Raw genomic sequence first — 13,314 nt, forward strand, 5'->3', positions numbered from 1 at the left:
CTGTCAAGTGGCTGGAGATAGGACAAGAGGAAATGGCCTCAAGTTGTGCCAGGAGAGATTTAGATTGAATATTAGGAAAAATTTCTTCACCGAAAGGGTTGTCAAGCATTGGAACAGGCTGCCCAGGGAAGTGGTTGAGTCACCATCCCTGGAGGTATTTAAAAGATGTGTAGATGTGGTGCTTGGGGACACAGTTTAGCGGTGGACTTGGCAGGGTGAGGTTTACAGTTGGACTCGATGATCTTAAAGGTCTTTTCCAACCTAAATGATTCTATAATTCTGCTGCTGTAGGTTGCAGACTGGTTCACTTTTCCTCGTTCATTTACGTGCACCTCATAGCAACTCCCCTTCTCCAGCTGGCATACCGACTATAGCAAGCGGCCACTGGGAGGTCTCACGAGCAGGCCAGTGCAGAGTGGGACAGGCTATCTAGAGAGCTCAGAAAACCCCAGCCCCTGGAGGCTGCCCACACATGATGAGGCAAAGCCTCAGCTGTCCCCATCTGGCATTGGCAGTAGTCCTGCTTCGAGCAGCAGCACAGGCTAGGGACCTCCAGCCACCCCTGGCGGACAGTATTCCAGTGACGCTGTGAAGTCATTCACCTCCTTTTCCCACAGCCACACTGGCTCAGTCTCCAGCTCCACCTCTAAATGCAGTATGTATTCAGCCCTCTTGGATACCTCCTGGAAAAAACAGGTCCTCCCAGGGCAAATGAAGTCAAAACCTGGCACTGTGATTTGTGTGAATCTGGCTGAATTCAGAGGCGTCTTCCTTCTCACAAGATGTTTCTTCTGCTCCTTGCATTCAGGTTTATAAACCCTTCGGCCTGGCATTCAGCTGTCCTTACGTTTGTGCAAAACTTTTGAACCTTGGTATGTAAACACTAATAAAGCCAAAGACCATCCCAGACTCTTGGAGAGCAGATTTTGGGATAGTTGACTGGTGCATGTTACAGCTGTGACAAGTTCACCTATTAGATCCTTTATGGATGACTTTGCCTTCTCACCATCTCCATCGGATTTTGAGTTGTAAGAGAGAAATCACCAGAGTGGGCTGTGGGAAGAGCGCCGCATTCCTGAGCTGAGTGAAACAACTGGTTGTGTGGAGTAAGCGCTTACTTGGGATCACATAAACACTTCCAACTTGAAAGAACCAGTCTCTAGATCCCAGTTTGTTTATATTTAACTTTGTAGATCTTGGCCTGTGTGTTTTGCTAGTCTAACTAATGATGCTATACTAGTCTGACTGGATTGTGTCAAAAATTGCTGTTTACATTATACAGGCTTCATGTTTTGAACAGAAAACAGGCACAAAATTACAAATAGTGGTATATCGTGATGAGATGCCTTGGTCGTAAAGGAAATGCTCACGCTGTTCACTGAGTTTGTAGAGGACTGATCTCAGTGATACTGAAGAGCCTCGATTAACAATTACCGTCCAATTTTGATGCAGAATGCTGTAAAAGAAGATATTCGATGTGAAAATTCACCACAAAGGAAATCTGACAGCCTAAACAGACTAGCAGGAGCAGGCTAAACGAGCGTGCGAACGGCATAGTAGTGCTTTTAATTTATAGTGGTGCTTATTTCAGCTCTGCGAGGAAAACCCCTCTGCCGTTCCTACTTCCATTCCTGCCTCGGACGCGTGACATTTATTCCGGGGGACGACCCTTCTCTCGTCCCCAGGCACAGCAAGAGAAAGCGGGCGAGAGCTCGGTATTGTTCGCAGCCCCCCTGCTGCCTCAGCAAGAAAAACCGTATCTATTTAGAGTGCCAACAGGCCGCTCTCGAGCGGGATGGGGCCAGGGGCGCCCCGTCCGGGGGCAGCGCGACGCCGGGCCGGGGGTGGCGGCGGGCTCCGCCGCGCCGGGGCCGGGGCCGGGGCCGGGGCCGCCTGCGCCCGAGGGGGCGGCCGGGGCGGGGGGCGCGCTGCCGCCCACGCCGCTCGGCGGAGTAGGCGATGCGGGAGCCCCGCCGCCGCTGGCGAGGGGAGGAAGGGGGCGGCAGGGGGGAGCCGCCCGCGGCGGGGGGAGGGGGGGGGCACGGCCGGACCCCGGCCCCCTCCGCCCCGCTGCGCGCCAGCGCTCCGCCGCCCCGGGCCGGGCGGAGGGAGGCGGGCGGCCGGGCGGGAGGGGAGGGCCGCGGGGCGGGGCGCAGCGCGGCGCGGAGAGGGGCCGCCCCCCCCCGCCCGCTCCGCTCCGCGCCCGCCGTCGGTGCCGGTGAAGGCGGCGGTGGCGGTGCCGCCGGCTCCCGCCGCCCCCCGCCCCGGCCCCGCGTCCCCATGGCCGGGCAGGAGTGGGACTGGTTCCAGCGCGAGGAGCTCATCGGGCACATCAGCGACATCCGAGTGCAGAACCTCCAAGGTAAACCAACACCCCCGGAGAAACCCCTCCCTCCGCCCCCGCGCCGCCCCGCTCCCCTTCCTCTCCTTCTCCCGGTGCCGGTCCTGCCTCCCCGCCTCTCCCCGTGCCTCGGCGCGGGGCTGCCGCGGGCTCCCCAGCCCGCCCCCCCCCCCCCCCCCCGGGCCGCCCGCCGCGGGCTCCCCCGGCTCCCCGAAGCGGGGGCGGTGCGGGTGCGGGGCCGGAGGAGGACGGCGGCGGGGCCAAAGTTTCCCCCGAGCGCGGCGCCGGGCCCGCCCGGCCCGCCGAGAGCCCCGGCGCTGGGGCGAGCGGCGCCGGGCCCCGCGGCAGGGACGGGGCGCGGGGGCTCCGCGGGCGCCGGGGATGCTGCGGCGGGGGGGTGGGCGCGTGTGCGGCGGCGGCGGCGGCACAGCCCCGGACCCGCCCCGGGGACACACACTGCCACCCGCAGCCTCCTCCTGAGGGCGTCGGGGAGGGGGGCCGCAGGCTCCGGCTCACCTCGCTCCCTCCCGGGGGGACCTCGCTGGCTGGCCGGGCGGCGCGGAGCGAGCGGTGCCGGGGCTCGCCCTGCCGCGGCGGGTAGCGGGAGCTCCGCCTTTCGTTCCCCCCGCAGCCTGGCCAAGGCGCCCCGCGAGGCGGCGGGCAGAGCCCGCCCGGCCGCTCCGACCCGGAGCGCTCGGAGGGAGTGCTCGGCCGCGGGCGGGGGCGGCTCTGGGTCCCTGTCGGCGCGGTCTGGAGGGAAGCCGGCGGCTCTCGGCGTGCTCGACTGGACGAGCCTTCTCGTGAGCCACTGTTGAATAAGCACGGGCAGAGCTTGTGGGTAAATCGACTACGAGGTGGTCTCCTGTTCTGCCACAGGCTGTGCTGGCGGAAGGGGTGCCAGCGTCTAGGTTGGAACGTGGTTCGGTGTCAGTGTAGTAGTTCCTCCAAAGTTACGTTTGCCCCTCACCGGCTAACTCCTCGTGATTGGCAAGGACAGCGAGAATCGATGAAAGAAGCAGCAGCAGCAGTGGTTTATGGGAGAACGATTTGCTTAATGTAACATACCAGTCTTAATCAGCAGCTGACATTATACTGCCATGTATCTTCATGTTCCATAGAAATAATAGACTTGAATTATAGGTCATTATCTCTTCCTATTTATGCATAATGATATTAAGGCACTGTCTACTGGCAGAGGCAGTGCAGTTGCTGGAAATTAGTTTTGGTTTGGCTTGATTATAGAAGATGTATAATTTATCAGAAGAGAGACTCAAATTAGCCATTCTTTCAGCTCTGATGTTGTATTAGTTATCACTTAACTGCTGATGGGGTCACTCCACAACATTTTGGCCCGCATCGTCATAACCTCTGAAATTCAGATTTTGAGTGCAGCCAGGGCTGTTGATTCCAGGCTGAACTCCCCTTGGGTTTTGACAGTCTCTCATTACAGTCTAATTCTACATTTCTGACTCCTGTCTCCGTCTCTTTTGATTCTGTGTGTTAGCTCGGATGGCCTGCCTCTGATCTCTTGGTGCTCAAAACTGTAGCAATTAAACCAGGCTTAATCCTTAATTCATGGGCATTTTTTGAGGAGGAATAGACATCTGTTCTTAAAAAGAGTAATATATTTCTGGCTCTGCCTCTCAGTCATTTGTGTAAGAAGGAGTTAAACTCATTTCCCTTTCTGGCACTTAAAATGCATTTATACAGATGCACGCAGCCTTCTCTAAAATTCTTATAGTCCTGTAGGAGAATGTCATCCTACAGGGCAAATTCCTTTGAATAACATTATGTTCATGAAAAAAACCTCCTGTTCCCTTCTTACCATACAAGAGGAATTTTGAGAGGTATATTAGTTGTCACCTCGCTTGCACAACTAAATAGGGGTTTAAGAAGTTTTGTGCCCCGTGTGGGCTCTTACAGGGGAGAAGAGGCATTTTTTCCAAGGTGCTGCTCCAAAGCAAGTGATAATATCTATCACTTACAGTATATATGATTTGTAACACTTAGTTCTCACATTATCTTCTAGAGTTGAAAAACATTTTACAGATGGTGAGTCTGATACTCGGGAGGGTGTGATTTTTGTCACTCAGGAGCTCAGTGGCAAAGCATGGTGCTTCTCTTCAGGGTAGTTTCTTGTAAAATGGCAGCATACGCGCTGCGTTCCTATGTAGTAATTAAACTTGCTTCTGCTTTATAATTCAAAATTCATTCTCTTCTCTTAAAACAATGCAATCTGAATCACCGCCAGTATCATTGTCTGTTAGCTGCAGAATCAATAACAGTTTTGATCTGCTAGAAAGTCACGAGTCTAGGCTGAGAAACTAGCTGAGGATGATGCAGAGTTTCCAGCAGCACCAGCAGAGCTCCTGCAGGGCCCCGCTGCTCAGGGCCACGCGAAGGACCTCGGGCGCTGAGGGTCCCCGTCTGCTGCTGCATCTCCTGCTCCCGCAGCGCTCTCTTGCAAGACCAGCTGTGTGTAGGGTAGGTGTTACGAAGTTGATGGTTTGTCTTACTCCAGAATGCTGCTCTTCAACGGGATGTTTTACAGGTGTGAAAGTGCTTCCTGGTCTCTGCGGGTCCAATAATATGAATATAGACCCAAGAGGGAGTATGTTGTGAGGAGAGGACGGGAGGCAGCAGCTAAATATTTGCAGATATGAACAACGCATGAAAACACTGGCATGTCTGCGTGCGGAGATGGAGACTTCTGCTGATGCACGGAGCCAGCCAAATAATGAGGTCTTTCAGGTCTGGAAGGCAGATAGAGGCATTACTGTCGCGCTGTGTCCGAGCCATCCTGCCCAGCAGCCGATGGAAGAGCCCAAGGAGATGAGCCCAAGTGGTGATGACCATGAGAAACGGTACCACTAGCACCTGAGCAGCCTGGCTGGTATTAAAGTTTCTGCAGCCATCATAGAGCCATCTGCTGTAGCAGTTTTCCATACCCTCTGTGTCTCCCTTTTTAAAAGCTAAAATTATTCATTTCTCTTGAAAAGTTCTTCATTATGTCTTAGCTAAGCTATAGAGCACTGCTGACGTAAAGTACTATTTGAAGATGGCATATGCTGTTTCAGTCTGTTGCACCTTCCCTCTCTAGTGTGGTAGTTCCACATCCAGGAAGGATCCAGGATGCCGGTTACTGGGAAGTGTCTGCTGTCGTGGGGATGCTTTTGCAGTGGTATGATCCCACTGAATTCAGGAGTTGTTCTAGGTGCATGTTCTGGGTGCAGAAGTAGCCTCAGGAACTATATATTCTGTCATGTAACTGATGGGTGAAATTATGGCATGCGTGGGGTTTTCAGCTTTTTCACAGGGAGACTAAAACTGGCAGCTAGGGGTGAAATTTGCTAAATGGACTGGACACAGGGGAAAAAAAGGATGGTTTTAAAAATGGAATTACATCTGGATATTTAGACACAGGCATATGATGATGAGCTTTTATTTTCCATTTCCGTCAAGATCTGAGACTTTCCATTTTATTTTTTCAATGAAGAAAGGGATAGTTCAAAGCTGTCGCAGGTAAGTGATGCTAAAAGCCAGGCATGCTGCTTCCATTCTCAACAGAGGTAATTTCAGAGAACAGAAGCAAAAGTGACAGTCTGATGGAGAAGGTGTGGTGATGTACAAACCAACTTCCTCACTCCAGGTCTGTTCAGTTTCTAAATGCATTTAATAAACTGATATTCGTGTTCTCTTTGTTCTGTTGTATATTCTCCATAGTGAATTTCTCCACATACTGAAAGAGAAAAATGGAAAGCCTGCGCAGAATGTAGGAGCGCATCATCAAGCAGTGGAATGCTCAATAATTAATTTCCTGCCAGAAGATGTTTTTTTTTTTTTCTCTCTTTCTTTCTTTCATTATAACACCAGCGGGAACATTTTGTTACAACACAAGAATATTTTAAAATCTTCCCTACTGGAAGCTTGATTTAGGATCATCAAAAATATACTCCCTTGTGTGGTGAATTGCACTCAATAGAAAGAGGCAACATCCTCAGCAGGAATTATTCTCTTTTAGACCATATTTTGGTCCTGTGCTTTGCAATAGTCCGAATGTGTATTTAGTAGTACGTATCTTTCCTCACATTCCTTGGAATGAAATATGTGGAGATGAATACTTGTGGAGTCATATGTTTTGTCCATCTCTGGCAAACAAGTGCTGTTACCACCATTTTAAAATGGTTTGAATGTTCATTTTGTATATTTATAATAGAGTACGTGGGCTGGGATGGTAGAACTCTACCATTCTTCTATCAGAGGACTAGACAAGGAGCCTGAAGTCCAGCTACTCGTCATTTTGCTACTCACTCAGGGTTTGATCCAGAATCCACAGAAATCCATAGATGTTTATTCCTTGATTTCAGTAGATTTAAATACTTTCCTGAGTCTCAGGCTTGCTCTGCTGAGTGTTGCATGGCCTTCGAACGTATTTGGAGGGCTATGCAGGAATGTATTGTAGTGTTGTTGGACACAACGAAAAAACCAGAAGTGGTGATGGGCTGGAAGAAATAAACTGATCAATACCCGCCCCATTGGTTCCCTGTCCTTGCCCTAGCTTGTACCTTTGCGTGAATCACTTGGTCCTAAACTCCCAGTGCTCTCTGATTTTGCATGTCTTCCCATTTGGATCCTTAAGATCTGGATTTTATAAGCTTTGGACAGCAGTAACTCTAGTTGTCACTGACATGAACCTCAGCTTCCTTGGAGGTAGCAGGTCCTGAAGCCTATGTCGTAAGAGGTAATACAGATGCTTAACTCATAAAAGTTAACTCTGGCAGTGAGAGTATTTACATGTCTTTACTTTGTGGGGCTTAGGCATCTCTGATGGACAACCAAAGGCAGGTGCTATAGTCAGTCTTGAAAATGTTTCTCTCTGTATTTTTGTTTATCCATTTATGTATGAAGCATAATTCTTACGACTTTTGCACTTAACTACAGAGAGTATTCTTTTTTTTTTTAATTACAAGATACAGCAGCATTCAACCTGTTTGCTGTAGTTGGACATGCCTTTCGAACACATGGAAATTTTACAAATAGAAGGAAACCTTTTTTAATGTATCCATTCATTCTGACAGCAGTAAGGTGCTATAACTGTTCGTTACTTTAACTCTTCCATAGCATGTCGCCATAATCAGCAGGATTTCATTCTGCCTGTAGACATGTTCATTTCAGTGGAGCTCTTTGTAGATTTGGAAAGATTAAGTTGCCTGGAGAACCTTAGATAAAGCCCTGTGGAACCACAAAGTGATCCTATTATATATAAAAGTAAAGTTGAATAGGCCTGAGCGTTACAAATGTGAACCCCCAAAATAAAGATTCAGATCCAGGTATAAGAAACCAAAGATCATGCTGGAAACACAAAGTCTTCTGGTGGGGATGGTCTTTGTAAGGGAGCTCTCATACCTGACAGTATTTGTTAGCAATGGAAGGAAGACTTACCTGCTCCAGACATAGGAAACCCTGGCAGTGAAATAAAGGAGCAGTGAGAGGTAAGGCAAGGTACAGATTGCATGTTTCAGCATGCAGTTTTAACAAGGTCAGTGCCTAATTTCTCTAACAAATTAGAAGTCTGGGCTCTCGGTCCCTTTGCATGGATAAAATTACACCAGATTCAAATCATGCCCAGTAGCTCCACAGTCAAATGAACTCTTACACCTGCGTATTAACGCTTGGTTGTGAGAGAGACTGTTTGTGTTTGGCATCCAAACATGGACCTGACTCGAGGCATGGGGTTGATCTGCTGTCACTGGCCAACATCATTTTCTCCGTCTTTCCTTGGTGAGCTGTTTTTCAAGCACTGACCAGCCTCAGTGTCAGTAGAGCTGGTGACATCTCAGACCGTATCACTTGCCTGAAGTTGAATGGCATTAGTTTAAAAATGACAGTCTTCAAAACATTGTGTTAAAACTAGTGCCAGCTGAAAAATATAATGTACCTCTCATAGTTTCTCCTGCTTGTTTTTTGTTTTGCCCACTCAGCTTGGACAGAAATTCAAACAATTTTCTTTCTCCTAAAGACAATTTCAAGGTTATGGCACTTGCATCCTGAAGTATGCGTAGCATTTACTTTGAAAATATTACAAAGGGATGACTTGTTTTCCTTTTTCTGTTTTAAAGCCAGCTTTTTATTGGACTAGAAGAAGCAACCTTGGGCATTTTGGCTTGTCCGTGTCCATTTAAACTTTATTTGTTTATGTCCTAAGCTGTTTGAACTTACTGTTGTTGCAGAGTGATTGTTAAGGGCATATGTCTAAAGGGGAAGAGCCAAATGTTATCTGTCTTGTCATGTAGAAGTCAAAAACATTGTCAAAATTATGTATTCAGGAGAAGAAATTACTAGATAAGCAGTCACATTTGTGTCCGTGCTGGGGTGGTGAAGGGCATCACAGCACGTTTTAAGAAATAAGTGTCTTTTTCTACATGTCTCTTTACCTGCTATTCTATTTTTATCTCTCCCCAAGCAGTTAAATACAGGGACTGTAGGTGGAGGATTGCAGGATGGATTTTACTTCATTATAATTGCTGCATATTTCTGTGCAAACAGCTGAGCTATATTTTAGCTGTAGTTTGAGGCTCTATAGCCACAAACACAAGTTTAAATCAGCGTCTTCTAAAGAGGCTAGTAATAGCAACAACCTGGATGTCTACAGAGTGAATGCCTGCGGACATGTAACCTGCAAGCAGAGAGGATTTCTTTTTAAAACCAGAAATCCAACTGAATCTGAAAAGATGCTACCAAAACCACATAAAAGATAACCCTTATCTCTATGCCCTTTACTTAATTTAATGGCGTGATTCAAAACACAATCATTGAAATAGTGTAATACTTTGAAGGATTCTGTTAATTATTTTGCACTAATTCAGACATCTATAAAAACATATTTTACTCTGTAGTATCTTTAAAGTTACTCCTGATATGTACTGGTGTAATTCAGATCCAGTGAATCTATGAACGGCAAGTTACCCTGTTTTTTATACTTTTTATGTTAGCATCTTTTACTGCTGGTAGTTAGAAATGAGACCTTTCCTAACCAGTGTTGTTGATCTGCTTCATTATGGTGATTTTTAAGTCTTTCTCTTTCAGTAGTGTAATTCTAGTTGTTTACAAAATAAACGTGAACTAGATAGGTGCCACAGGATTAATTTCAAATAGAAATATTTATATTCCAGTCCTTGCTGTCTTTAATGCATGTATCCCTTTGGATCTTCATCCTATCCTAATTAAGACTGGGGATGAGTGCATTTCGTGAAGTCCCAAGCTGGACAAAGAAGCCTCTGCTCTGGTGCAGTGTCCATCACCAGGAAACATGTCTGTTCAGTGGTGTGTTTAGATTTACATGCCAGCCAGACCCCAGCCCTGCAATGCAGGTCCCGCAGGCTGCGGAGCTCCCTTACTCACTCCGGTGATGCTCCATACATCTGAGTCCATCCAGAGCCCTGCTAAAGTCGAGGATGCTCTACCCATACCCATGAAATGGCCCAGCCAGATCAGATTATGTCACCAGGGCCTTCATGTGACAGAGATTTTAAGTAGAAGACCAAATCTTGTCTGAAGGCAGTAAATCATATTCTGCTTGTCTGTACTGGTGGGTTTGTGGCTTTCTAGGCAGCTGGACTTCTTAGTCTTGTTTTGCGTTTGGGTCAGGTTGAAGACTCTTGCAGTTAACCAGTTGTGAAACGAGTCTTGAGTGTGTAATTAACCTCCATCAGGGTGCATGCCATGTTGCTCCTGTTCTTATACTGGGACCCCCAGGGTGGGTGCTCCACGTTTTAGCCAGACTTAATGGAAGCTCAGATTTAGGTTTTGCACCTAGGATTGTCCGTGAGAGGGACTGAAGCTCTCTGAAGCAGCTGTTGTTCACAGTGGCTCAGCAGTTGCAGTCTCCAAGTTAACAAAGAGCCCTTAAAAGAAAGCATTTTGTATGTTGCACCAGGAAGAAGGTATTTGCAGGGGAGAAAATGAACTTGAAATAAACTGCCTACATGCATTTTCTCCCCCCCCCCCCCCCCCCCCCCCCAGCTTACCATCACCGTCAGTGGTAACATGGGGGGTCTTACTGTTTTGGACCTGTCCCTCAGAATAATTCACTTGTTAGCACTTCTGAAACCTGTGAAAGGTCTCTCATGCACTAATCTTGGTATTGCCTTCTAACTCTCAAGTGCTTATGGTAATCTACATTTTTTTTCTTCCAGCCTGTTTTTCCTACATTTTCTTCAAGAAACCCAAATAACAGTACAATAAACCCCTTGATGATCAGGCGGCCATGCATTATTCGTATGTTGTGAAAGACATATCGCAGCCTGAACTGTCCATTTCATGGGACTCCAGCCGAAGCTCTGAATTGCTGCCAAAGCACAGGGACTGGTTACGTGCACGGGCTGTCTTTCTGTTGTGCATTTATGGTCAGATAGAAGTACTTTGCCATTTTGTTTTAGTCTTTGCAAGGAACCCCCTAATGTATATCAATAGGTGTTTTGTATATGCAGTCAGTGTAGTTTGCAATTAAGGGCTGATTATGCTTCTCTTGGCTCAGTGAAAAATGGGAAGGGCAAGAGAGTCCTGGCACCACGACAAATTAAAGCAATGCCAACGAAGATAACTGCTAAAAACTGATCCTCCATATGACTGTGTCTGGACATGTGGTTAAAGCTCTCTGGCTCTTACTGATGTTCATGATGAACACAAACTGCAGTTATAACTTAGTATAGTATTTATAAATAACATAGTATGAAATGTCCGCTTCAGAAATGCTGTCTGGGATATATAAGGAAAGAAACACAAATCGATCTGGAGCAAACAGGAGTGGGCAAATGGGGAAGAGCGTGGTCCTCAGAAACCTAATGATAGCGCAGGAGGGACTGCGGCCAGCACCTTCATGTGATACTTTAAATTGGTGAATTGTAAAAATCCTGCCCAAATGAGACGACGAGCTTTCAGAGGCAAAATTCCCCCTGAGTTTCCCTTCTTGACAAGGTACTCAGTAGGCCTGTTTCTGGTACAAATCCTGAGCGATTCCAGCACTTACTGTTCAGAGTGGCTGGGAAGCATTCAGCCCCTGTCCTTGTTCTCAGGTTCCATGCCGGGTAGGGGACTTCCCAGCCCTGATGATTAATGCCACTGAAAAACATTTAGTTCCTGTTACTCTCAGGGTTTCTTTGTCTTTTTTTTTTTTTTAAAGATCTCCCTGGATACAGGACAAGGCGTGATTTGAAGTTATAGGGACTCTTGCGTGAGTTTTTCGATTTCTGCCCATTATAAAGAAAAAAGTTGTTACGGGACCTAATGTTGGTTAAAAAGTACTTGTGGTTAGCCTTCTTCCAGAAGTTAGTATGATTATTGACCTTGACTGAAAGTAGTCAGAGTATGAATTTTTGCTGGCTAAGCTGCGTTTCTTCTTTTGAAGGTAGATGGTCTTTTTGATGTATTCAGTGTTGGCCTTTCAAAACTTTAAAAAGTTGTGTGTTTATCAGAAGGATCAAAGAAGATAGGAGATTTAATTGTCTTCAAAAACTGTGTATCAAGAGGAAGCACCATGTTTTGGTTGCTAGTGGAGCTAAGGGACACTATAAAATCCTTTGTCTGTAATGCTGCCGTTGACAGCATCACTCATCATGAGTTTATTTTAATTAAAGAACTCGGAGGTCGCACCAGTGTCACTACTGTGAAGTCAGGAAGCGGTTGTGACCCTGGTGATGGTAGCCTGTGTCTGCAGGAGAAGGGCAGCGCATGCTTCCCGTCCAGTCCCGACGGATGTCACCAAGAGGGACCGTCCTCAGGTACTGAGGGATCCAGATGGAGCTGGGGAGGTCTAGAAAGCTGATATCCATCTGTCTCTCAAGACTGTTTGTAAACTAATTAATGCAGCAAGTCATATTCGGATTTTGTTTCAACCGGTCAGGTCCTGGGTACCTTTCAAGTCCTCCACTTCCTTTGGGGGGAGGTCTAAACACTGTTTGATTGCCTATCCCGCAGATGGCTCTAGAGCGATTTTTTTTCATGCAGGATCCCATTTTTTTCCATGCATATTGAGTCCTTTGCTTTTATGCTGAGACCGATTACAAAAGTCAGTTGCAGAGGTGGTCTGGATGCCTACAGCAAGCTCAGATGAGACCCCTATGTTGTGTCACTCAAGCCAATAGACAGCTTCGTCATTCAGGCACTTAATTATGAACTGAATGTTCACTTGACCTCTTATACTCTCATTTCACTAATGAACCAAAAATCAGGAAGAGTGACTGACTGCAGAGCTGCTGCAGTTTGGGCTCTTTGAGCCAAAGTTTCCACTCATTTCATTTATCACACTAATGATCGGTTTTGGAGCCTAAACACAGGAGCTGCATGGAAAAACACAGCTTAATGTGCTAGCATGATGTCCACATGACAAAAAGATTGGCATGGGCTGCCCACTTCATTTTGGCTTGCTGGTCCTGCTACGTGTGTGTGTTCTTGCACACTGCATCCTTACAGAAGGATGGGGCTGTCAGGGACGTTGAAGTAGCATTTAATAACTGTGGTTTTGCAGAGAGGGTCCAAGCTTGAGTTCTGGTACTGAGATAATTTTGATGCCCATAGGCTTTCTTTCCCACTGCTTTGCATTTGTCTTGACTAAAATTGAAATAGATTCTTAATACATGCTAGCAGGGATTTATTTCTATTTTTTAGTATTTGAGTGTTTCATGGTTTTGATGTATTTCTCTAGATGACACCCTTATGTTAGGGCTGGGGATCAAAGGCACATGAAAACTAGAGGATTTATTTCAAAGTTATCCAGACAGCCTAATGATGTATTTCTCTCTGTGTGAACATGGAAAGTTTTGGTGGAGCAGGTCTTGAACCTTGGTATTCTCTGTTCAAGGTGACCATTGTAACTACCTGACCAAATTCCTCTCCTCACACCTTCTTTTTCTCTCCTTCGCCATCCGACAGCAAAAGCTAACAGTGTCATCTAACAATTCACATGAACTGTAATA

At 47.0% G+C, this 13,314-nt stretch overlaps 1 protein-coding gene across 1 annotated transcript in view; it reads left to right on the top strand.

Annotated features, from left to right (window-relative positions):
• Window positions 1-2,151: 2,151 nt before the first annotated feature.
• CLMN (calmin) overlaps window positions 2,152-13,314 on the top strand; it is a 79,651-nt gene continuing 68,488 nt past the window's right edge. The window contains exon 1 of the mRNA XM_069783541.1: window positions 2,152-2,362. Coding sequence (XP_069639642.1) covers window positions 2,281-2,362 — 82 coding nt within the window. The 5' untranslated portion in view covers window positions 2,152-2,280. The remainder of the gene's footprint in view (window positions 2,363-13,314) is intronic.

Source organism: Haliaeetus albicilla, chromosome 5 (genome assembly GCF_947461875.1).
Source record: "Haliaeetus albicilla chromosome 5, bHalAlb1.1, whole genome shotgun sequence".
Lineage (NCBI taxonomy): Eukaryota > Metazoa > Chordata > Aves > Accipitriformes > Accipitridae > Haliaeetus > Haliaeetus albicilla.